At 42.5% G+C, this 25,858-nt stretch overlaps 1 protein-coding gene across 2 annotated transcripts in view; it reads right to left on the bottom strand.

Annotated features, from left to right (window-relative positions):
• Positions 1–3,212: 3,212 nt before the first annotated feature.
• Positions 3,213–25,858, bottom strand: part of chata (choline O-acetyltransferase a) — a 42,171-nt gene continuing 19,525 nt past the window's right edge. For both annotated transcript variants that reach the window (XM_038782912.1, XM_038782911.1), the window contains exons 11-15: positions 18,328–18,450; positions 14,412–14,553; positions 10,111–10,173; positions 7,362–7,499; positions 3,213–4,715 (exon numbers count right to left, since the gene is read on the bottom strand). In XM_038782912.1, coding sequence (XP_038638840.1) covers positions 4,443–4,715; positions 7,362–7,499; positions 10,111–10,173; positions 14,412–14,553; positions 18,328–18,450 — 739 coding nt within the window. In that variant the 3' untranslated portion in view covers positions 3,213–4,442. The remainder of the gene's footprint in view (positions 4,716–7,361; positions 7,500–10,110; positions 10,174–14,411; positions 14,554–18,327; positions 18,451–25,858) is intronic.

The following is a 25,858-nucleotide window of genomic DNA, read 5'->3' on the forward strand; positions in this document are numbered from 1 at the left end:
GTGAAGAGCTGACTGCAAACATGGGTGACTAGAACACAAACAGGCTTTGTAACTGAGTAAAAGCTAACTGATATTCGGCTGCTGTAGAACGTATATACTGAGGAATTTCCAGAGAACTTTGAGATTTTTCTTTTAAGTATCCTGTGGTGCAAAAGGGACATTCCAAACTACAAAATGACCCTGGGAGATTGTATAAAAATAAGAATCGTGTATGAGATTTTATTTTGTGCTAAGATTATATAAAAATGTTAAGGTATATATGTTTATTTCTTCATGTTTCTGCAATACCTTCTATTTACCATCACCTGAATTTTGTATTTATTTATTGGATGACAAAGACTGGGCCTGTAACTTGAAACTGGACCAGAATTATAGCTGTTTGAAAGTGAATAATAAGGCTGTAATTTTGACACAGCTCTTAGGTGACACAAGCCTTGAGAGCGAAACTGGAATTGTTTATAGGTGTCACCTGGATGCTGAGATTCAATCACAGCCTTGCTTCCTAACAACTATATTATTTTTATAATATATTTTACAATGTTAATAAAATACAAAGCATGCTCAATGGCAGCTGAAGCTCATGCTGAAATCCACTTGCAGGTATGAATCACAATAAATTCCAATTCTAAGGCTGAATAGAACGATTTAAGAGCGTATCACTGCTGTGTGACAATTTGCAAAATATATTTTCTTGAACCATAATATGTGGGAATTCAAAAGAAAAATCAACGCCTGTTCTTTGTGGGTTGTTTTATGATGTGATTTGAATACATGAAGCTTATTAATTCAGAACAGTTTCTCTCAGTGAAAATGACATTGGAATCTCCCACTTCTCTGCACTCCTGATATTTTAGTTGGCTTTGACAATTCTCCGCACAGACTAATCTGTCACTCTTCTCCGAATGTGGGTCCTTTCCAGTCAATGATTCTCCCTGACAGCTGAATTTCAGTTGGACTTTCGCAAAGCCTTCTCTATGCTGTTTAAACCTCTCCTGGTTATCAGTGAATGCACTGATACAGAGATTAGAAAGATGGTTTTAGTGGTGGCAAATGAAGAAATGTAATGTGCCACTTTGCTTTTCCAGTCCTACTTTACAATGCTCTCTGTTAGTGGATTTACGGCAAAATCATTTTTATCTTACTCCACTCTGATCAATCAGGAGTGACGTTTAATCTCACAACCTGCCACATAAATTTGCACATACTTGTTCCGAAGCTGCACTTTTGGACAAAAATAAAAATCTAGATTTAATCGGCGTTTTAAATTAAGCAAAAGTCAACTCATCAAGAATGCAACAATCAAACCTTTGATTATATTGACTATAAAAGGAAGTGCAGAATTTATAGCACAGTAGGAGGTCATTCTAGCTCTCTACTATTATCTCCCTGTTCTGTTCATTGTCTTCATCTTCAAATGCTCATCCAATTGCTTTATCAGTAGTCATTTGTGACAGTTCAACTTCTATGAATAAATGTATTCCTTCACCTTTCTAGTGATAACCACTTGTGTTAATGGTTCTACTATCTTTACACCCCAACCTAAGCAGTCAGACTTATTATTTGCTTAAACCCTCAACTAAGGGAAATGCCAGATCATTAAAGGAAGTTAGTTTATTTTGTCAGCTATAGATTGGGCCCCGCAATTAAATATCCTCCTTCCTAGCAGTTTTCAAACTAGCAAAATTATCTCAGGATAGAATATATCTACAGGTGTATTATAGTAGAAACAACTTTTTATGTTTACCAATGTCAGCATTTGGAATCCTAACTCAAGAATTCTAGGATTTGGTTATCTATAAAAAGGCTCATGAAGATACAAATATTAGACTACAACTCTTTAATACTTATTATAGATATAGAACCCATAAAGTGCAGAAGGAGACCATTCAGCCCATCAAGTCTGCACCAATCCTCCATAAGATCACCCAAGCTAAACCCAATCCCCGTAACCCCACCTATCCTTTGGACACTAAGGGGCAATTTAGCATGGCTGATCCACCTAATATGCACACCTTTGGACTTGCTTAAGAATATTTATTGTACAGAAATTGACTGTTCAAAGACAAGTAAATATTCAACACTGCATTCCCTTAATAATGTGTTAGCCATAATCAATCAAAGATGATTAAAGCATGATTGCTAACTGTACATACAGTGTCCCGTACCAGCCTCCCCAGACAGGCGCCGGAATGTGGCGACTAGGGGCTTTTCACAGTAACTTCATTGAAGCCTACTCGTGACAATAAGCGATTTTCATTTTTCATTAAATTCACCTTAATTAATAATTAGATATTCAAACAAATATTGATTTGAAGAATATTATACTCACAATCCAGTATAATTTATTCAGGGTATCTTTTACTTTACCATTCAGGGAAGTTAAAGATAAAGCCCACCTTTTGTGTCCAAAGGATGACTGACCTATATCACTGTTTTTGACTCTGTGTTGGCTTTTTTTAAGACATGGGCTTTGTCTCTGTGGTTCATTAAAACAGGCTGACTTTGTCCATTTCAGGCCTCAAGGGCAATTTTTTAAAATTAAGACATATCAATCATTATTTTAGTTGTCCTTATATAAATTTTTGATGGCCCTTTCTTATCGTCAAATTTCGCAACAGTAAGGGATTCAAGGTTCTTATGAATTCCTACGCTTCTGTGTAGTATTTTTCACCAGCTTCTTGGTACCCGTTTAAATGCAGCATAGTGTACTTTAGTTTCTCAACTTCCATTTAATTTAATTAACACCTTAATTTCTTCACTAAATGGGTTACATCCTTTCCACTTGAATGCCTGTGGTCAACTGGTGGAAACAATCTTTCACATTTTACCCTGTCAACGTCTTTCATCATTATGAAAGCCTCTCTTGTATCTTCCACTTATATCTCCCTTTTCCAGTTCGGAAAAAGCTTAGAATTTTTCAGGTTTCCTTCATAACTAAGACGTTTCATATCCAAAATGTTAAAAATATGTAATCAGGATTCAGGAACAAAAATATATGATGAACACGAGGACTGTTCTGTAGTTTTTTTATGACATTGTTATTTTTATGTTTGTCACTCGTACGAGAGTAACACTTTATTTTTGGTAATGCTTTAAGGCTCGGCATCTAGCATCTAGCAGATTACTGGCTTACTCGGAGACGGAGATACACAAGGTTTCAACACACAGGATCAGCACAAGTCGTTATGCATGGAATTATAATAAGCTCACTGTTTCCACATTAAATATTTTATTGAACAAGACCACACAATTGTCCATGATAGTTTTCTCTTCACTTGATCACTGGCACCAACTTTTAAGCACCCTGTCTGTAGAGGCAGTGTTACAGGCAAGATTTTGCAAAGGACAATGAGCATAAAGTTAATAACACTCGCACTAATTCACATTTCAGACAGAAACACACAGTCTGAACATAACATACGTTGCAAAATACATAGATTTTTCTTATCAGTTTCCAACATGAAATACCAGAGTCACCTCTGCATCTCCTTACTTCTCTACAAGATGTATCTATGTACAATAAATAATTCTTGGACTGTTCTCACTATACATATATATTTGACTTTCCTATGATGGTCTGTAAAATATGCTCCGTTTGTTGCATAATCATAATTTATATATAAATAAGAGCAGAAGTGCAACAATTCTGACTTTTAAACAAAAATAGTTTCATCTGATTGGCATATAGGTACACTATACAGCAATTATACACCACCATAATTATTTACAGAACGAAACACAGGGCATGTCTTGACCCCATAAGGAAACTGTGAGAATGCAGCCAGGGCTGTGACAGCACCAGGGGTTATAGTTTTACATCCTATTGCTACAATAGCTTGTACAGGAATACACCCAGCAGAACTCACACCAAAACATGTGAAACATTTATAGTTAAGCTCATATTCTCCAAGGAACACAACATTTTTGGCACAGCGACTTTGCAATTTACATGAAAAACAAATGGCCGTAAAATAAATATTTTATGTTCAATGTGATTCAAATGGTATGGTTGCCAAAGTTATTCAGTTCTCTACCTTTTATAATTATGTTACCACAACAGCACAAAGCAAGCTCGTCAATAAACAAAATACATTCTCTTCATGTGTTACATAAATGATACAGAGATGAGAGTCAGATGGCACAGATTTAATTACATCACTAATAATCCTATGTTTGGCAGACCATCTATTCAGGATTGTTATGCAGCACATATAACGTTTTCAATTTTCCATGGTTTAAACATACAATTACGGTAGAGCGAATGTTATAATTTGACTCGTTTATAATCTTTTCAGACATAATGTATGAACAGTAACAAGTTGATGTGTCATCAGATCCCTTACAAGCTCCAAATGGATTGAGACTGATGAGAGTATGCTAATGCATTGCATAGAAAAATGACCATTTGTGCATTTCATAGTCCAACCAGAGTGTGAGAACTTTTAATGGCAAGATTTCCTCCCATTTTGAACTTTCTGTGTTGCGTTTCCCGTGAAACTTTGCTTGGCTTTGGCGTTGCACTTTGCACACAGGTCCTTCATCTCTCGAAAGCTCTTCTCCACGGCGTTTGCGAACATAGCAGCAGAGGTCTCTTTGCAATCGTTGAAGCAGGAAATGCAGAAGATGATTTGGTCCAAGTGCACATTGTAGGAAACACCATAGCCATCTGGAACCACAGCACCATAAAACAGGAAGGTTTCTGATGTAGTCGTTACCTGTAGGACAGCAAAAGGCAGGACTTAGTGATGCTGCACTATGATGCGGGCGGCTTAATTGGGTAAGCAGAGCCTCGCTATCTTTATCTGCCCCACACTCTCGGAACGCGGGTATTATTTAACTTTAATTTAAAAAATTTTTTTTTTAAATGTTTTTTTATTGAGTTTTCATATTTTATATCCGACAAATTACAAATTATTAGAGAAAAAAAACACGCAAAAATTAACATGTATATTTACAGGTAAGCATCTTCATAATAACAACTGTGGCCGCCCCCTTTAGCCTGCATACATATTTTACATTCCCCAATATGGCCGAGGCACATGTTTATAGGCATTTATTTACAGTTTGGTTTTGGGCCTTAGCTAGCCATCAAACCCCCATAACGAACCTGTAACCCTCCCCCCCCCTCCCCCGGGCTACCTTCCCCCGATTCCCGTCCATTTTCCCCTGATTCTTGCCCACCCGACTATTCTTCCTCTTGTACGTTGGCCACAAACAGGTCCCGGAACAATTGCATGAGTGGCTCCCACGTTCTGCGGAAGCCGTCGTCTGACCCTCGGATGGCGAATTTGATTTTCTCCATTTGGAGAGATTCCGAGAGGTCGGACAGCCAGTCTGCAGTTCTGGGCGGTGCTGCTGACCGCCAGCCAAACAGGATTCTACGGCGGGCGATCAGGGAGGCAAAGGCAAGGGCGTCCGCCCTCCTCCCCAGGAATAGATCTGGCTGGTCTGAAACCCCGAAGACCGCCACTATCGGGCATGGCTCCACCCTCACCCCCACCACTTTGGACATAGCCTCGAAGAAGGCTGTCCAGTACTCCACAAGTCTGGGGCAAGACCAGAACATGTGGGCGTGGTTGGCCGGGCCTCTTTGGCACCGTTCACATCTGTCCTCCACCTCTGGGAAGAACCTACTCATACGGTTTCTTGTTAAGTGGGCTCTATGTACCACTTTTAGTTGCGTCAGGCTGAGCCTTGCGCACATGGAGGTGGAGTTGACCCTATGCAGTGCTTCGCTCCAGAGTCCCCACCCTATCTCAATCCCCAGGTCATCCTCCCATTTCATTCTTGTTGCGTCCAGTACGGTGTCGTCCCTTTCTACCAGTCGGTCATACATGTCGCTACCGTTCCCTTTCTCTAGGATACTTGCGTCCAGTAGGTCTTCCAGTAGTGTCTGTCGTGGCGGTTGTGGGTACGTCCTTGTCTCCTTTCGTAGGAAGTTTTTGAGCTGCAGGTACCGTAGCTCGTTCCCCCCAGCTAGCCGAAATCTCTCTGTCAGTTCGTCCAGTGTAACTTTAATAAAATTTAAACGACAACCTTTATGCTGTCCCTGCACAATTGTACACACACAACTGTGTGACTTTGTCCCATTAATACTGCTATGGCAAATTTCCATCATATACCATGCATAGATGTCCTTGACAAGATAGACTTGCTTAATAGACTAGTTTTTCAATAATCCTCTCCCTAAAATAACACAGTCCTTTCCTGGAAACGGAATAGTTAGAGGAACAAAAGAAGACAGTATAATAACATAAAGGTGCAATTATTGTGAAGAGTTCAACATGACTCAGATTAATAGTGGCAATACTTATTTGACCAGTTATGTAACTGGCTCTTGGAACAGAGGGGAGCATAAAGGTTGTCGTTTAAATTTTATTAAAGTTACACTGGACGAACTGACAGAGAAATTTCGGCTAGCTGGGGGGAACGAGCTACGGTACCTGCAGCTCAAAAACTTCCTACGAAAGGAGACAAGGACGTACCCACAACCGCCACGACAGACACTACTGGAAGACCTACTGGACGCAAGTATCCTAGAGAAAGGGAACGGTAGCGACATGTATGACCGACTGGTAGAAAGGGACGACACCGTCTTACATCATATGTCACTGCTCTTTAAACCTCAATTGATGCCTTTCAAGAATTTGAAAGCAGTTTACTATTAGTAATAATAATAATCGCTTATTGTCACAAGTAGGCTTTAATGAAGTTACTGTGAAAAGCCCCTAGTCGCCACACCTCTGGGAACCAAGGTTCGAATCCCACCACTGCAGATTGTGAAATTTGAATTCAATAAAAATATGGAATTATCAGTCTAATGCTGACCATAAAACCATGGTCGATTGTCGCAAAAACCCATCTGGTTCACTAATGTCCTTCAGGGAAGGAAATCTGCCGTCTTTACCTAGTCTGGCCTACATGTGACTCCAGACCCACAGCAGCAATGAGGTTGGCTCAACTGCCCCCTCACGGCCAATGAGGGGATGGGCAACAAGTGCATGAGAATGCCCAGTGTGATTTGCCTTTCAACCTTCCCCTCCCTCATTCAGTTCCCATACCAGCCTCCCTGAACAGGCACCGGAATGTGGCGACTTTTCCCAGTAACTCCACTTGAAGCCTCCTTGTGACAATAAGCGATTTTCATTTCATTTTTCATTTTCATTTCCGTGGAAGCTGTTAGCCTCCCAACAACGCAATACTGGAAAAGAGATTGTGTGGAGGTTTGTGCCCTTTCATTCCATGGCATAGGACACAGAATTCTAACCTGCATTGACAATGAGGTATTCCTCTTTTACACTCTTACTTAACCAATACAAACAAATTGAGGAATCTTAGCACAATGATGCTTAGATACTGACCTGGCTGGTGGAGAGGGCAAAATGGTTGCTCATCAGGTATGTTTTATCAGTGAACACTTTAGGTGAATCCATTTGCAGTTCCTTTGCCATCTCCCGCAGTCCCAGTAAGTGATTGTCTATTGCCATCCCAGTAATAGCCTAGAATGTAGTCCAAAATGGGAAAGTATTTCATTATTTTACATCAACTAACATTGTCAAGTGATAAAATGAAAGGTCTACAAATTGGGCCGAGTAGCACCCATTTTTCAGGGGCGACATAGCCCCCAAAGTTATTTTTAAAATCGCAGAATTGTTATGGCGCAGAATGAGGCCATTCAGCCCATCGTGGCTGCACCGGCCCTCCGAATCAGCATTTCGCCCAGAGCTATTCTCCTGCCTTCTCCCCGTAGCTCTGCAGATTGCTTCTTTTCCAATAACCATCTAGTGCCCTCTTGGATGCCTCGCTCGAAGCTGCATCGGCCACACTCCCAGGCAGTGATTTCAAGGCCGTAACTGCTAACTGTGTGAAGAGGTTTTTTTGGCAAGATGTAAATATGTACGCACTTCTGCTCAAAGTGCACCAGCCATCGGACTCAATACGGACAAACAAGAAGGTCACCCGTCAACTGGGCGACCAGTCAAATCCAGGACACATTCCCTAATTCTTGGTGATATTGAGTTTCACATTAAGGTGATGTGAGATATACCCCACTGCAGTGTAGCACCGAGCTGTTTTTCCCTGGCCACCTCTTTGAGCACTTCTGTTTGGAACTGAAGCACCTGCCACACATCCTCCAAAATCAGCAAGGGCATGGTTGCTAAGAGATGCCGTCCACACTACATCCGGGAGAGTGGCCTGGAAAGACCTTGTGAGAACTCCTGGACCTCTCTCTCTGTCTGGGGGTGTCTCCATGGGACACAGCTGTCGATCAACCCAGTGTGTGTGTGTGTGTGTGTGTGTGTGTGTCTCAAGCCTGGCTGTACCTTCTCAGTTTATATTCCAGCTCAATTAGCATTTTGTCTCCACCGTGTCCCCATCGGCAACATTGAAAGTTTGCCCAAAAAGGGGAAAGCCAACGTTTCAACAAATTTGAGGAAATTGTCAGGACCCCCGAGTACTTACAGAAAATACGGGACTGGTCCCGACAAAACTGCGACGTCCGGTCACCCTATTCTCTGACCGCACATGAAGCAGCCATTAGACATTCTACACCTGTGAGTGACAGGTCTGTACCTGCTTGAGGTCCTGATTTACCCAGAGACCAGAAACCAGCCCCAGTTAACATCCTCAACAGAAAGAGCTGCAGCATTTTTCCCCGATTGTGGAACTGGGTGGAAAATGAGCAAATTTCTAGGAGAAATGAGGAATTATGGGGTGATAACCGTCTATATCCTCCCTTAATACCATGTTCCCCTGCTTGCTGAAATGGGTGGGGTGGGTAAAGTGCCCACGGTAAATGCTGATGCCCTATTTAACCAGCCGCCGAGGAGCAAGGGAGATTGGCGTCCTGGACGGTATGTTTTTCCTTCCCCAATACCTGTGTGTGGAAACACCTGACCCCCACAACACACTACGTGCATCTTACTCCGCACATTCTGAAATCTGAGTACCAGACATCTAAATAAGACAATGTGAAAAAATATGGTTAATGTTGATAAGGGACAGTTTTTTTGCCGTGTATTTCGATAGGGGATGCGATAAATTGCTGCATTACCCAGGAATAGTATGCTCTAAGATTTGGTTGAACCATTTGATAGAGCTATAGGCAAGGCAGCAGCACTGAGGGTGCAGAATGTGCTGAGAGGGGAACTAACTGACTGTAGGAGCGATTAAGAGCTGATGGGATGGGAGAGACACCGATCAAACAGAATGGGTTATTGCAGTGATAGAAGAACAGTATTCAGTAAGTGCTGATGATTGGGGATCCATGCATACGCTACAATGCAGAAGGAGGCCATTTTTGTTTCACCAGCAGCGCACTCTCACCCCTGTGCTGGGGTGGCTACAATGGGGAATCCCATTGGCCCACAGTGGGAACGGAAAATCCTGCTGCCAGCCACAGCGCGCTGCTGAACAATACGCAGGAGAGTGGGCGAATTCACCCAACTGTGGGCTATTTCCAAACGATGGTGTCATTTGAAAAGGATGTGGGATCATTGACTCGTGCATTTGCATTATTTTGTGAACGATCGTCCCCTTTGAATTTCAATTTCAGTTTCCACCAGCTGGAAGTAAAACAAATTGATGTGTTCTATCCAAATTTCCAGTCATCTATTCTATAACTAAATTAAAACCAGTCATCCCAGTTGTGCTGGTATACAGTAAAAAATTGTATCTGTGAATGTCAGAGAGACTTAAATTATTGCTGATAAAAATAAATAAAATTAAATCCGCTTTATAATAGATTGCAGCATAGAATATGGTCCGGACGAAACTTAATAAATTGAAACATCACAGCACAGTAAAATATCCTTACACTGAGCCATAAAGCTGTTATTTTACAATATGGATTATTTTCTTGTCTTGCGATCATAAATAACTCCGTCCATACTTTCCTGTTAGAAGATGATATGAAATATTGAAAACTAGAAGATTTATTAAATAACTAATAAAAATACTCAAGGTAGATGTGCAGCCAGTTAGTAAATACATGACTTACTGCTTCACTGTTAATGTTAAGTAATTAATTAATTAGCCTGCAAAAGATGTAATCAATAAACCTTCTACTTGGCTAACACAGCATTTGAAATTGAAATTATTTTCACTTACAAGGATAGTGTAATTGGTCTGTGCATCGATTGCTGCCCACAGAAGCTCCATCTTCTTTGAGTCCTGCCATCAAACATACATATTTGGTTGAGGCATGTGTAATACCTGGTCACTTGCACACACAATCCCCTTATACACTCCATTGGATGGGTGCATTCTTACTTCAAGTGCCCTTTGCCCTTGTGCTTGGTGACCTATCTTGTCTCCCAGTTAAGCAATGGCTCCATTTTTTTAAAAACTCATTCATTCGATGTGGGTGTCACTGGCTGGGCCAGCATTTATTTCCCATCCCCAAATACCCTTGCCCAGACATTTCAGAGGGCATCTAAGAGTCAGCCACCTTTCTGGAGTCGCATGTAGGCCAGACCAGTTAAACTCGGCAGATTTCCTTCCCTAAAGGACATGAGTGAACCAGATGGGGATTTTACAGCAATGACTTCATGGTCATCATTCGACTTTTAATTCTAAATTTTTCTTGGCATCAGAGCATTACCCTGGTTCCCTGGAGTACCAGTCCAATGACAATACCACTATGCCACCACCTCCCCTTACATTCTCATCCTTGTTTCCAAACTCCTCCAATGACTTCACCCTTCCCCACCTCTTAATCTTCTCTAACCCCACAAGAATTACTCCTGTAATACTGGATTCTTGAGCATTCCGAACTTTAATTGCTCCACCATTGGTGGCCATGTTCCCAAGACCCTAAGTTCTAGATTATATCCTTAAACCTCTCCATCTTCAAGATATTCCTTAAAGTCCACCTCTTTGAGCAAACTGCTTTAATTTATCCTTAAGTGGCTCAACCTCAAATTTTGCATTATAATGCCCCTGTGAAGCACCTTGGGACATTTTAGTATTGTTAAAAGGTGCTACATAAATGTAGGTTTTTGTTGGTACACACATTCATTCTCCAGTGCATATACATCCCATTAGTCTTTCAGCTTTATACTTCAATGCGCTCATTCGGTTTACCTCTCACATACATTCAGACACGCCCACGGACTCACTTCTGCGACAGAGATGTGTCAAACACGCACTCACTAGTTCACACTCTCCAACACCTGTTTACAGACTTACAATAGCCGGAAGTAGAACGTGCAGTGAATAAATACATTCAAAACACAAAGAACAAAACACAAAGATCTAAGAGGATAAAACTACAGCTAGTATTTGTACAAATGGAAGGGTGATGTGGTGGCGCAGTGCTGATGCTGCCTAGCCAGCAATCCAAGGCCCAGGCTAATTCTCTGGGTTCGAATCCCACAACAGCAGCGGGTGAAATTTAAATTCATTTCATAAATCTGGAATTCTAAAGTTACTTTGGTAATAGTGACTATTATTATAAAAACCCAACTGGTTTATTGATGTCCTTTAGGGAAGGAAATATGCCATCCTAACCTGATCTGGCCTACGTATGACTCCAGACCCACAGCAATAAGACCTAAGGGCAGAAGTAGGCCACTTGGCCCATCAAGTCTACTCCGCCATTCAATGAGATCATGAATGACCTGATATAATCCTCAACTCTACTTTCCCACCTCATCTCCATAACCCTCGATTCCCTTACTGATTAAAATTCTGCCTACCTCAGCCTTGAGCATGAAATGAAATGAAAATCGCTTATTGTCACAAGTCGGCTTCAAATGAATTTACTGTGAAAAGCCCCTAGTCGCCACATTCCGGCGCCTGTTCAGGGAGGGTGGTACAAGAATTGAACCGTGCTGCTGGCCTGCCTTGGTCTGCTTTCAAAGCCAGCGATTTAGCCCTGTGCCAAACCAGCCTTAATGATCCGGCCCATACAGTTCTCTGTGGTAAAGAATTCCACAGATTCCCTATCTTCTGAGAGAAGAAATTCACCCTCATCTCTGTCTTAAATGGATGATCCCCTCACCCTGAGATGATGCCCTCAGGTCCCAGACTCTCCCACAAAGGGAAACAACCTCTCAGCGTCTCCCCTGTCACTCCTTTGGAATCCTAGATGTCTCAAATAAGGTCACCTCTCATTCTTCTAAACTCCAATGAGTACAGACCCAATCTACTCAACCTCTCCTCATAAGAAAATGCCTCCATACGCAGAACCTTCTCTGGACTGCCTCCAATGCCAGTATATCGTTCCTGAGATAAGGGGACCAAAACTGTTCATAGTATTCCAGATGTGGTCTAATTATTTCCTAGTATAGTTTAGCAGCACTTCCCTATTTTTATACTCCATTTCCTTTTAAATAAAAGCAAAAATTCCATTTGCCTTCCCAATTACCTGATAAACTTGCATGCTAGCTTTTTGTGATCAATGCAGGAGGACCCCAAATCCCTCTGTGCTGTAGCTTTCTGCAGTCTTTCTTCATTTAATCAATATTCAGCTTCTTTATTCTTCCAACCAAAGTGCATGACTTCACATTTCCCACATTATATTCCATTTGCCAAGTTCATGCCCACTCATCTAACCTGTCTATCTCCCTCTGTAGATTCTTTGTGCCACCTTCACCTATTTTTGTGTAATCTGTAACCTCGGCAATAGTCCATTCACTTCCCTCGTCCAAGTCAGTAACATGTATTGTAATTAATTGTGGCCCCAGAACAGATCCCTGTGGCACTCCACTAGTTACAGGTTGCCATCCTGAAAATGCCGCTCTTATCCCAACTCTCTGTCTTCTGTCAGTTAGCCAATCAGCTCAGTCCCAGGACATCACTGCAGGAGTTAATCAGGATAGTGTACCAGGCCCAACCATCCTCAGCTGCTTCATCAATGACCTTCCCTTCATCATAAGGTCAGAAGTGATGATGCTCAACACCATTCGCGACTCCTCAGATTCTGACACAGTCTGTGCCCATATGCAGAAAGACCTGGCCAAATAATATTTGCACCACCAGGCAATGACCTCTTCAACAAGAGAGAGGATCCAACAATTTCCCTTTGACATTCAATAACTTACCATCGTTAAAACCCCTCAATCAACATCCTGAGGGTTATCATTAACCAGAGACAGAACTGAGTCAGCCATGTAACTACTGTGGCTCAAAGGACAAGCCAGAGCTTGAAATGCTGCAGCAACTAACTCACCCCCTGACTCCCCAAACCCTGTCCACCATCTGCAAGGCACAAATCAGGAGTGTGATGGAGTATTGCTTAGATGAGTGCACCTCCAACAACAGCTCAGCTCCATCCAGGACAAAGCGGCCCGCTTGATCAGCTCCCCGTCTACCACCTTCAACATCCACTCACCCCACCACCAATTCACAATGGTAGAAGCATGTACAATCTACAAGATGTACTGTAGCAATTCATCAAAGTTCCCTCGACAGAACCTTCCAAACCCGCGGCTTCTACCACTTAGAAGGACAAGGACAGCAGATGGATGGGAACACCACAGACTATAAGTTCCCCTCCAAGCCACACTCCCCCCTGTAAGTTCCCCTCCAAGTCACTCACCACTCCACCTTGGAAATGTACCGCTATTCCTTCACTGTCTCTGGGTCAAAATCCTGGAGCTCCCTCCCTAACAGCACTGTGGATGCACCTACGCCAGATAACTGCAGCCGTTCAAGAAGACAGCTCACCACCACTTTCTCAAGAGCAATTAGGGCTGGGCAATAAATGCTGATCCAGCCAGCGAAGCCCACATCCCGTGAAATAACTTTTAAAAAAGCAATATCCATGTCAGGTTGAAAAAAAAATAAAGATTTGGACCCTGAACCTCTGATGTCGGTTATTAATATTTGAGGACTTTCATGATTTAGATGAAGTCTGTTTTCTGCTACTTTAGCAGAGGTGTTAACCCATTTAAAATGACGTTAAAATAGCAGCAAAAGGAATTTCAGTCAAATTTGTCAGGTCTTTGTGTAGAACCATATCGTACAGAAGGAGACCATTCAATCCATTGTGTCAGTTTGAAAAAGCACTCCACTTAATTGCATTCGCCTGCCTTTTCCCTGTCGCACTGAGAATTGTCATTTTATTCCCATTATTTTTCCAATTCTGGTTTGAAATTTATGACTCTTGAATCCTGTGACATCACAGCAGAATGGTGGGGCAATGACAGAAGCCAAGACGGGCCATGAAGGATAGAGATCTTTGTGGGCAATGCCTCAACGAATCAGAGTCAACTTTCCAACCAACCAGTACTCTCTTCCCATGCAGTATAAATTGTTGTTGCCTTTCTATTTGCTATTCTTGCGGATTGCCCTCATGAGTGTAAAACGAAAAGCCATGTTTTTTTCAGCAACACTCAAGTCCAGAAATAAAAATCGGGCAAAGTGAGGAGAGGGAGGGATGGAGAGAAATGAAGAGAAAGACACACCGAGAGCGACGCTCCCCCGTCTATCATTGCCTTTACAAAATCGAGTGCCTCTTTAGTTGCTGAGCGGATATTATCAACTCTTCCTTCGTGGAAGCGACGTGTTGAAGCACTTTCGTAAGTGGGGACAAGCCTTCCATGGTATCTGGATTAGAAACAGAAACAGCAATATTTAGCTCTGTGAAAAGTCCCCGGGAGGAAGAGAAATTTTGGAAGACCAAGACTATTGTGAAGGAAGAGCGGATTATTTTTAAGGTAAAGAAACAAATCTTCATGAGGAATGTGAAAAACTCAGCCAAGGATAAATATGAAATGAATACAAGAGAAAGAGGATAATAGGAAGCTAGATTAGCGACTGCAGGAAAGGATCATAAGTCATGTCTTAGAGAAGGCGAGCAATAAAACAGATAAATCAATTCAGGATTAACTATGATAAGTATATCACAGAAGGCTAGAAAATATTAGATGTACAATAATGATTTTTCATAGCAAACCTCATAAATTATGATTACATTCTAAATGCAATCATTTTAATTTGAAATACACAGCTTTTTAGATGCCACTAATGTATGCATTATGAAGAATCTCAAGGAATTTTATTCACCCAGGGCATGAGATGGTTTGCGTTCAAGAATCTTCAAGGAAATGAGAAATTGAGTGAGAGATGCAACAACTTGTGTCCCAAATGGGGGTAGCAGTAGTAAGGTGTCTGGCAAAGGCAGTGACTTAATTGGGTGGCACGGTAGCACAGTGGTTAGCACTGCTTCACAGCTCCAGGGTGCTAGGTTCGATTCCTGGCTTGGGTCACTATATGTGAGGAGTCTGCACGATCACCTCGTGTCTGCGTGGGTTTCCTCCCACAAGTCCCAAAAGACATGCTATTAGGTAATTTGGACATTCTGAATTCTCCCTCTGTGTACCCAAGCAGGCGCCGGAATGTGGCGACTGGGGGCTTTTCACAGTAACTTCATTGCAGTGTCAATGTAAGCCTACTTGTGACAATAAAAAAAACACTGTGTAAATTAACCTATCAGAGTCATTCCAGATTATAGGTTTGGTTTAATCTCAGTTAAATTATTCCTCTGTTCCCTCGGGAGTTGCTGCCTTTGTGTTTGAAATTATAGTGGTCCGTCCTGTGTCATAAGCATCAAGTTCTTGCTATCTTTCCAGAGAAGGATATAGTACAATAATCTCTGTTGCTGGAACTTCCCTTTCCCATTTCTTCATGTAAATTAATGTGTGCAACTAGTCTCAGACTCCAGGCGGAGGTAGATAGGAAATGAGAGCAGAGGCAGATCCTAGGCTACATCAAGCTCTGCCATTTAATACACTATTTGATGGCCTCAGTATCGATTATTTATTTAAATAAATTTTGAGTACCCAATTCATTTTTTCAAATTAAGGGGCAATTTAGCGTGGCCAATCCACCTACCCTGCACATTTTTGGGCTGTGGGGGCGAAACCCACGCAAACACAGGGAGAATGTGCAAACTCCACACGGACAGTGACCTAGAGCCGGGATCGAACCTGGGACCTCGGTGCCTTGAGGCAGCAGGGCTAACCCACTGCGCCACCGTGATGCCTCAGCATCGATGGCCATGCACTTCCGGTAACACAGCGATACACATGGTTGCATTGTGCTTTCCTCTTTATCAACTAGGCTAGCCTACACTGACAGTGAGTGGAACAGCAAGATTATCAATCAGTGTATTTGGATAACGTCTTCACATACGCACCCAGGGTAACCAGCTTGATTTTAGAACAAAATCCTAAACCTGGACCACTGCACTGATGCTAATTAGGTTACATGTCACACCGAGGCAGATTGCTGGCTGGAATATCTGCTAATCCTGTGGATTCTCCTGATCTAAAATACAACGAGTTAGATTTTGAAATCAGAAATTGTCAGCATTAATTTAGAATCAACCAGTTGTGCCTCACAAGTCTCCTGACATTCTTTGAAGACATAACCAAATTGAACTGGCGAAGGCGAACACATGGCCTAAATCTATTTAGACTTTCAGAAAGCATTTGATGAAGTTCCACAAATGAGCTTTTATCTCGTTTAGAAGCATCGTGTTATTACTGGGTTTATTAGTTAATTGGATTGTAAATTGCTTTGGCATTGAAAAGCAGCAAGTGATGATAAATGGAAAAATATCTGGCTGGAGGGTAATAACTAATTAAGTTCTTAGAGGCATCTGTTGCTAGATCCCTGCTTTTCATAGCAACCAGAAATGATACTTAAGAGAATGCTTGAAATATCGGACAGTTTGCCAATATTTTTGGCTGGATGATGAGCATGAGATATTGATAATGTTATGAGATTAGGAATGTCAGAAGGGATTTAATGCAGATTTAAATAGAAATATATGCACATTGAAACAGGAACTGAAGCAGAGGCTGGTTTAGCAGTGGGCCAAATTGCTGGCTTGTAATATAGAACAAGGCCAGCAGCGCGGGTTCAATTCCTGTACCGGCCTCCCCGAACAGGCGCTGGAATGTGGTGACTAGGGGCTCTTCACTATAACTTCATTGAAGCCTACTTGTGACAATAAGCTATTATTATGATTGATGTTTGGTACATTGTGCTACCTTGCAAACGTAATGAAAGAACTTGACTTTGCAGCAATGTGATTTAGCCCTGGAAGGGTTCTTACTGAGGACTGATGAACAGAAGTGTGTTTTTTCTTTTTTCTACAGAAATATCACCTTTATTGCAAGACCTTGGACTTGCATCACACCTGGATTACTGCAAACCAAAATGGGGGCTTTACTGCCTCATAGGACAGTGAGATGGCTGAGAAATGAAGGTCAGCACCCCTTAAAACAGGTCCTCTTAGCTTTTGATCTTGCCCACTGTGGAGGCAGAGGTAAGACATCGCGAAGGGATATCCACTAGTGCAGTGGAAAGGAAAAACTATTTGTTTGTTATTATTGTGCATTCTCTGAAGGTATCTAATCAGTCTAAAGCTGTTAGTAAGAATGCTACCATAGCATCATGGGGACATTTGATTGAGTAAATATAAAAAGGATGTCACCACTTGGAGGGGGGTACCAGAATTAGTGGCCATAAAAATAAGACAATCATTCCTCCTTCTCCTTTAGGTGCCATGCCCTAAGGTGGTGACAGTGACCATGGACCAGTCCATGATCATGCTTGGCTAAGTACCGCAGAGTTTTGCCATTGCCATCACCCCCACTCTTACTGCGTGCCATCAAACATATTGGACAAATTAAAGGCCGATGATCAATCTGTTTGGTCACGTAACAAACACATCTTCCAGGGCCGTCAGGTTCTGAAGAGGAACTTGAAACTAAAGCTTCTGCCCCAGAGGTAGCCCACTACCATGGAGCTACAAGGCCTCCCACAGCAGTCATTAATAAATTCAGTGTGCTGAAATACTGAAAGGGATGACGTGGTCATTTTTCCTTAAAGGGCAACACAGCAGAGTAAGGGTCAATAACCACAGATGCTCAACACAGAATTAAAGGCCATGAATGTAAAAGCCTCAAGCAAATCAAAAGATATTTTCCCTACAGAAGGATGGCTACTAGCTTAAGCAGCAATAGAGACAATTGAATGACGTGTGCACCATGTTGGTTGTGACACTGGCAGGAACCTGGAGTTTCAAATCAAGGAAGGAAACTGATCAGGGAAAAATCAAGCAAAATATAGAGCTGGATGGATATTTTAACTTGTTCTACTTGTTTTGTCTTTTGAGAGACAGGGAAAAGTTCCAATTCCTTTGTTGAATAAGTCAAAGTATTTGGACAGAAACAGCGATGACAGTAGGTTATGTTTTGATGTAGTCTGTGGAAAGAACAAGGTTGATTGATCAAGCAGCCTGGGGCAATACTCTGCTCTCCAATATTCTCTACAGTCAGATCAGGGCACATTGAAACTTCAGACACTCGCCTGTAAAAGGATAATTGCAATCCAACCTGGATAAAAGCATCGGGGCTCATCTTCTGTTTCTTCATGAAATCTTTGCCAAAAGCCTTAAACCGGTACACAGTTAGATCAATGTTTTCAATTAACCTGCAAAAAAAAACAACATTATAAGATGCATTTGATATCTTGATACTCTGCAGGTTTTACATTTCTTTGCATAATCATCTTTTCCATGGATTCACAGACATTTCTGAAGTTCAGAAGGAGGCCATTCAGCCCATCTGTCCGTGCAGTTCTTTGCATGAACACTGTACCTAATTGCCATCTCCCTGCCTTCTCCCCATAACCCTGAAGTTCCTTCGTTTTGAGGTAAAACCATCCCCTCTTAAATGCCTCCATTGTACTTCTGCCACACTCTAAGCCAGTGCATTCCGGATCTTAACCACTTGCTGCATGAAGATGTCCCTCATCACATGTCTGTTGCTTCATCTGGCAATTACCTTAAATCTGTGCTCTCTCGTTCTTGATCCTTTCATAAGAACATAAGAACATAATAACTAGGAGCAGGAGTAGGCCATCTGGCCCCTCGAGCCTGCTCTGCCATTCAATGAGATCATGGCTGATCTTTTGTGGACTCAGCTCCACTTTCCGGCCCGAACACCATAACCCTTAATCCCTTTATTCTTCAAAAAACTATCTATCTTTACCTTAAAAACATTTAATGAAGGAGCCTCAACTGCTTCACTGGGCAAGGAATTCCATAGATTCACAACCCTTTGGATGAAGAAGTTCCTCCTAAACTCAGTCCTAAATCTACTTCCCCTTATTTTGAGGCTATGTCCCCTAGTTCTGCTTTCACCCGCCAGTGGAAATAACCTGCCCGCATCTATCCTATCTATTCCCTTCATAATTTTAAATGTTTCTATAAAATCCCCCCTCATCCTTCTAAATTCCAACGAGTACAGTCCCAGTCTACTCAACCTCTCCTCATAATCCAACCCCTTCAATTCTGGGATTAACCTAGTGAATCTCCTCTGCACACCCTCCAGTGCCAATATGTCCTTTCTCAAGTAAGGAGACCAAAACTGAACACAATACTCCAGGTGTGGCCACACTAACACCGTGTACAACTTCAACATAACCTTCCTAGTCTTAAACTCCATCCCTCTAGCAATGAAGGACAAAATTCCATTTGCCTTCTTAATCACCTGTAAACCAACTTTCTGTGACTCATGCACTAGCACACCCAGGTCTCTCTGCACAACGGCATGCTTTAATATTTTATCGTTTAAATAATAATCCCGTTTGCTGTTATTCCTACCAAAATGGATAACCTCACATTTGTCAACATTGTATTCCATCTGCCAGACCCTAGCCCATTCACTTAACCTACCCAAATCCCTCTGCAGACTTCCAGTATCCTCTGCACTTTTCGCTTTACCACTCATCTTAGTGTCATCTGCAAACTTGGACACATTGCCCTTGGTCCCCAACTCCAAATCATCTATGTAAATTGTGAACAATTGTGGGCCCAACACGGATCCCTGAGGGACACCACTAGCTACTGATTGCCAACCAGAGAAACACCCATTAATCCCCACTCTTTGCTTTCTATTAATTAACCAATCCTCTATCCATGTTACTACTTTACCCTTAATGCCATGCATCTTTATCTCATACAGCAACCTTTTGTGTGGCACCTTGTCAAAGGCTTTCTGGAAATCCAGATATACCACACCCATTGGCTCCCCATTATCTACTGCACTGGTAATGTCCTCAAAAAATTCCACTAAATTAGTTAGGCACGACCTGCCCTTTATGAACCCATGCTGCGTCTGCCCAATGGGACAATTTCTATCCAGATGCCTCGCTATTTCTTCCTTGATGATAGATCCCTACTACCCTACTACTGAAGTTAAGCTCACTGGCCTATAATTTCCTGCTCTCTGCCTACCTCCTTTTTTAAACAGTGGTGTCATGTTTGCTAATTTACAATCCACCGGGACCACCCCAGAGTCTAGTGAATTTTGGTAAATCATCATTAGTGCATCTGCAATTTCCCTAGCCATCTCGTTTAGCACTCTGGGATGCATTCCATCAGGGCCAGGAAACTTGCCTACCTTTAGTCCCATTAGCTTGCCCATCACTACCTCCTTAGTGATAACAATCCTCTCAAGGTCCTCACCTGTCATAGCCTAATTTCTATCAGTCGCTGGCATGTTATTTGTGTCTTCCACTGTGAAGACCGACCCAAAAAACCTATTCAGTTCCTCAGCCATTTCCTCATCTCCCATTATTAAAACTCCCTTCTCATCCTCTAAAGGACCAATATTTACCTTAGCCACTCTTTTTTGTTTTATATATTTGTAAAAACTTTTACTGTCTGTTTTTATATTCAGAGCACGTTTGCTCTCATACACTATCTTACTCTTCTTTATAGCTTTTTTAGTAGTTTTCTGTTGCCCCCTAAAGATTTCCCAGTCCTCTAGTCTCCCACCAATCTTTGCCACTTTATATGCTTTTTCCTTCAATTTGATACTCTCCCTTATTTCCTTAGATATCCACGGTCGACTTTCCCTCTTTCTACCGTCCTTCCTTTTTGTTGGTATAAACCTTTGCTGAGCACTGTGAAAAATCGCTTGGAAGGTTCTCCACTGTTCCTCAACTGTTCCACCATAAAGTCTTTGCTCCCAGTCTACCTTAGCTAGTTCTTCTCTCATCCCATTGTAATCTCCTTTGTTTGAACGCAAAACACTAGTATTTGATTTTACTTTCTCACCCTTCATCTGTATTTTAAATTCCACCATATTGTGATCGCTCCTTCCGAGAGGATCCCTAACTATGAGATCATGAATCAATCCTGTCTCATTACACAGGACAAGATCTAGGATAGCTTGTTCCCTTGTAGGTTCCATTACATACTGTTCTAGGAAACTATCGCGGATACATTCTACAAACTCCTTCTCAAGGTTGCCTTGACCGACCTGGTTAAACCAATCGACATGTAAATTAAAATCCCCCATGATAACTGCTGTACCATTTCTACATGCATCAGTTATTTCTTTGTTTATTGCCTGCCCCACCAGAACATTACTATTTGGTGGCCGATAGACTACTCCGATCAGTGACTTTTTCGCCTTACTATTCCTGATTTTCACCCAAATGGATTCAACCTTATCCTCCATAGCACCGATGTCATCCCTTACTATTACCTGGATGTCATCCTTAAATAACAGAGCAACACCACCTCCCTTACCATCCACTCTGTCCTTCCGAATAGTTTGATACCCTCGGATATTTAACTCCCAGTCATGACCGTCCTTTAACCATATTTCAGTAATGGCCACTAAATCATAGTCATTGACGATGATTTGTGCCATCAACTGATTTACTTTATTCCGAATACTATGAGCATTCAGGTAAAGGTCACTTATGTTGGTTTTTTTACTACGGTCCAGAACCCTCGTGGTTTTGAATACCTCTCTCAAATCTCTTCTCAACCCCCTCTTTTCCAAGGAAAATATTCCCAATTTCTCCAATTCATCTTTGTGACTGAAGTTCCTCGTCCTGGGAACAATTGTTGTGAATCCTTTCTGCATTTTCTATTTCCCCCACATCTTTCCTAATGTGTGGTGTACAGAACTGGATGCAACACTGCAGTTGAGACTGAACCAGTGTTTTATGCAGGTTTAACATAACTTCCTTGTTCTTCTGCTTCATGTCGCTATTAATAAAGCCTGGGATGTTGTATGCTTTATTCACTGTGTTTGCAACCAGTCCTGCCACCTTCGATGACTTAGATTAATTATTTTTTTGCTTTGTTCCAGGGTTATGAAAATGTCAAACTCACATTTGAAAAGCACAAGTAGAAAATGGTACCCTCTCAGAACTGCAGCTCCCAGAGTTGAGAATAGGGGCAATGATCTTTTACAGCATTGTTTTCATAATATGGCTGGCTGTAAATGTGACTGCAATCTGGGCTATCACTGCATCACCAAAAAGGGGCATGTAATATCCCGCACCGGGGATACGGGATGAGAATACTTGTCTTCCCCATGCTCCTTGCAGATTAGGTGCGCCTCACGAGGGGCGGGGTACCTCCATTATCCAGTGTATATAAGGGCGGCAAGTATGGCACCGACCACAGAGGTACTTGGTAGGGGCTTATTGGGGGAGTGCAAATATATTGTTTGTTAATAATTCTTATTTTTACTCAGTTTGGACTTCCGAGTCCTTATTAAAGGGCACATCTTGGAACACATGATGAGGGTTGCAATTTGTTGTGGCCCGGAGTTTAGAAAACTCCAAAGTATACATGGAGTTTACCTGACCTACAACTGTTTATAGATTTTGGTTATGAACAGCACAAGGGCCGACCTTTCAGGTGTTATTGAACAAGAGGCCTCAAGCACCTTAAATCAAAAACAAAGTTTATTCTATGAATTCAGTTAACATTTCTATAAACACACACAGTAAGCATTTTTATCAACTACAAACATAAATACCCCACACAGCTACAGTTCTCTATATCACTTCCCTTTCAACTGTTTCAATTTGATAACAACATCCAATAAACCAGAAAAACCTTTTACCAAAACTGTAGGTTTGAATTCTTTGTTAAATTATCAAGTGATCTGGACAACTTTTAACATACAGAGAGAGAGAAAGAAGATAAGCCTTCTTTGTCTGATTCCAGCTTCCGACGGTGTAAACCGAAAGTAAAACTCAGAGCCATAGCCAGCTCCCAGTTCAAAACGAAAGAAAAACCCAGAGCCACAGCCCAGCTCCACCCACACAGTGACATCACTGAAGCCATGTGATAATGCAAAGCAGTTCTTAAAGGGACACTCCCGTGACACAATGCTGGACCTCATTTTCATAATACTGCTGCCTTTCCATATGATCTACTACAGGAGGAACTACTGTCCCTTTGGTGACACCTTCTGCCACATCAATGCTGACCTCACCATGTTTTACCCTAACATTGCCCTGTGGCCTTTAGCCCCCATCAGTGTCCAACATGACAGCGGGCCAACCCAAACATAGCCATCAACTTCACTACAGCATCAAAGTTGTGCCAAATCTGAATAAGGAACATAGCGTCCGTTTTGCCACTTATGTTTTCAAACATCAATCTCGGTGTGCTTTCAAACTTCACAGCCTGCCTAAAAAATGCTCGCCATCATTCACTTGAAGTGAACAGTCTGAACTTTGTCAGGGAGATTTTGTTTATTCTCCTGCACTTTATCATTTTGACAGCACTTTTTTATATTCATTCAGGGGTTGTGCGCCAGCATTTATTGCCCAACCCTAATTGCCCTTGAGGGGGCAGTTAAGAGTCAACCACATCGCAGTGTGGGTCTGGAGTCACATGTAGACCAGACCAGGGAAGGACGACAGATGTCCTTCCCTCGATGACATTTGTGAACCAGACGGGTTTTTACGCCAATCGACAGTGGTTTCATGGTCATCATCAGACTTTTAATTCCAGATGTTTATTTAAATTCAAATTTCACCACCTGCTGTGGTGGGATTTGAACCTGGGTTCCTCGTGCATTACCCTAGGGCGCTGGATGAGTACCACCACCTCCCCCAGATATGGCTGCATCATCAACAACCTCCTTAAAAGAAATCCAAACCGAAGCCAAAAATCAAAGAAAAATAATTGTGATCCTCATTCCAGTACTAGTTTGTTTTGTGACCTATCACTGCTGTTTTGTGTTATTACAAAGGATGGTGTCGTGGGAAGGGGATGTGGAGTCGGGGGTGATAGAGGAGTGGACCAGGCTGTCACGGAGGAGCAGTTCCTGCGGAATGCGGGGGTGAAGGGCAATATGTTTTGTGGTAGCATCGCGCTGGAATTGGTGGAAACGCCCCACCCCTTTCCCACAGCACCTTCCTTTGTAATTGCAGAAGGTGCAACAACGGCCCCTTTACCTCCCACCTCCTCACTGGTCAAGGCCCCAAACACTACTTTCAGGTTAAGCAGCACTTCACTTGAAATTCCTTCAATTTGATTGATTGTCATCGCGTTCCCAGTCCGGTCTCCTCTACATTGGGGAGATTAATCGCAGACAGGGCGGCTGCTTTGCGGTATACCCTCGCTCAGTTTGCAAGAACGACTCCAACCTTCCTGCAGTGGCCATTTTAACTAAGCATCTCGCTCTCTTGCCCACATGTCCGTCCTTGGCCAATGCTCCAGTGAAGCCCAACGGAAACTGGAGGAGCAGCGCCTCATATTCGGTTTGAGCACGTTTCGGCCCTCGGGACTCAATGTTGTGTTCAGCAGCTTTAGATTGTGACCTTTCTCCTCCATGTTATGCCCCGTTTCGTTTAAATATCCCACACACAAATTGCCTCAAAAAAAACCCTCCCCCTCTCTCGCCCAAATCCAGACGTACAGCTGAAAATGTGTGTCAGGACCTGGGGAAGTCCAGGCGTCCTTGAGAATTGTCTGGAAAGTTTCAACTTCTACCCTACCCCTCGACCACTTTCCAACCACAACCAACTAACCTTGCCCCTTCCCCACCCAATCTTCCTGCCCCCCAATCGGTCTGACTACTTCCCTGACGATCCTCCAACCCCACCCCCAGCCAACTATCTTCCCCCAACTGACCCTGACCTGACTACCCTCTGACCCAACTGCCCATCACCCACCTACCCATCGCACTCACTTACCCACCTACCCACCTATCCTTTACCTACCTCACCCACTTACCCACCTAACCCCCTATCCAACTACCCACCTCACCCACCTAGTCATTCACTCACTCACCCATTCACTAATTTTCTGACTAGATCTTTAATCTTACCATATACCAGCTAGTGCTGTAAAAAGGTGAAACTTATCCTGTCTTCCCTGAGTCGTCTGTGACGGAACTCTTCAATGGGCACTGTGGCATGCATTTCTGTGAAAGGCAGGCTCGGAAGGCCCCGGTAGAAATGCGTGGCAGCATCAGCCTGAGGGACATCTTCAGACACAGCAGCAACATAACGATCATTGCCACTGCTCGGAGCAACTGGGCCCATTGGTGTCAGAAGGCCTTCACTCCAGAATCACCTAATTGCACAACTACCTGACGGGCGTGTGAGACACCAGGTTTAGACCTGGAAGTTTCCATTCACGAAGCAATGTCAACTAAGCAATAGGTGCACAAAATTATGAGGGGAAGAGATAGGATGGACAGGATAAAATTGGTTCCCTTGATGGAGAATTCTAGGACCAGGGAACATAGATTCAAGGTAAGTGGCAGAAGGTGTAGAGGGGACATGGGGAAGAACGTGTTTGCACAGAGGGAAGTGCGAGTCTGGAATTCGCTGCCTGAGTTGGTGGTGGAGGCAGAAACCCTAAACTCTTTTAAAAGTACCTATATTTTTTATAATCTTTATTGTCACAAGTAGGCTGACATTAACACTGCAATGAAGTTACCGTGAAAAGCCCCGAGTCGCCACATTCCGGCGCCTGTTTGAGTACACAGAGAGAGAATTCAGAATGTCCAAATTACCTAATAGCGTGTCTTTCGGGACTTGTGGGAGGAAACCGGAGCACCGGGAG

This window comes from Scyliorhinus canicula, chromosome 22, assembly GCF_902713615.1.
Source record: "Scyliorhinus canicula chromosome 22, sScyCan1.1, whole genome shotgun sequence".
NCBI classification, from domain to species: Eukaryota; Metazoa; Chordata; class Chondrichthyes; order Carcharhiniformes; family Scyliorhinidae; genus Scyliorhinus; species Scyliorhinus canicula.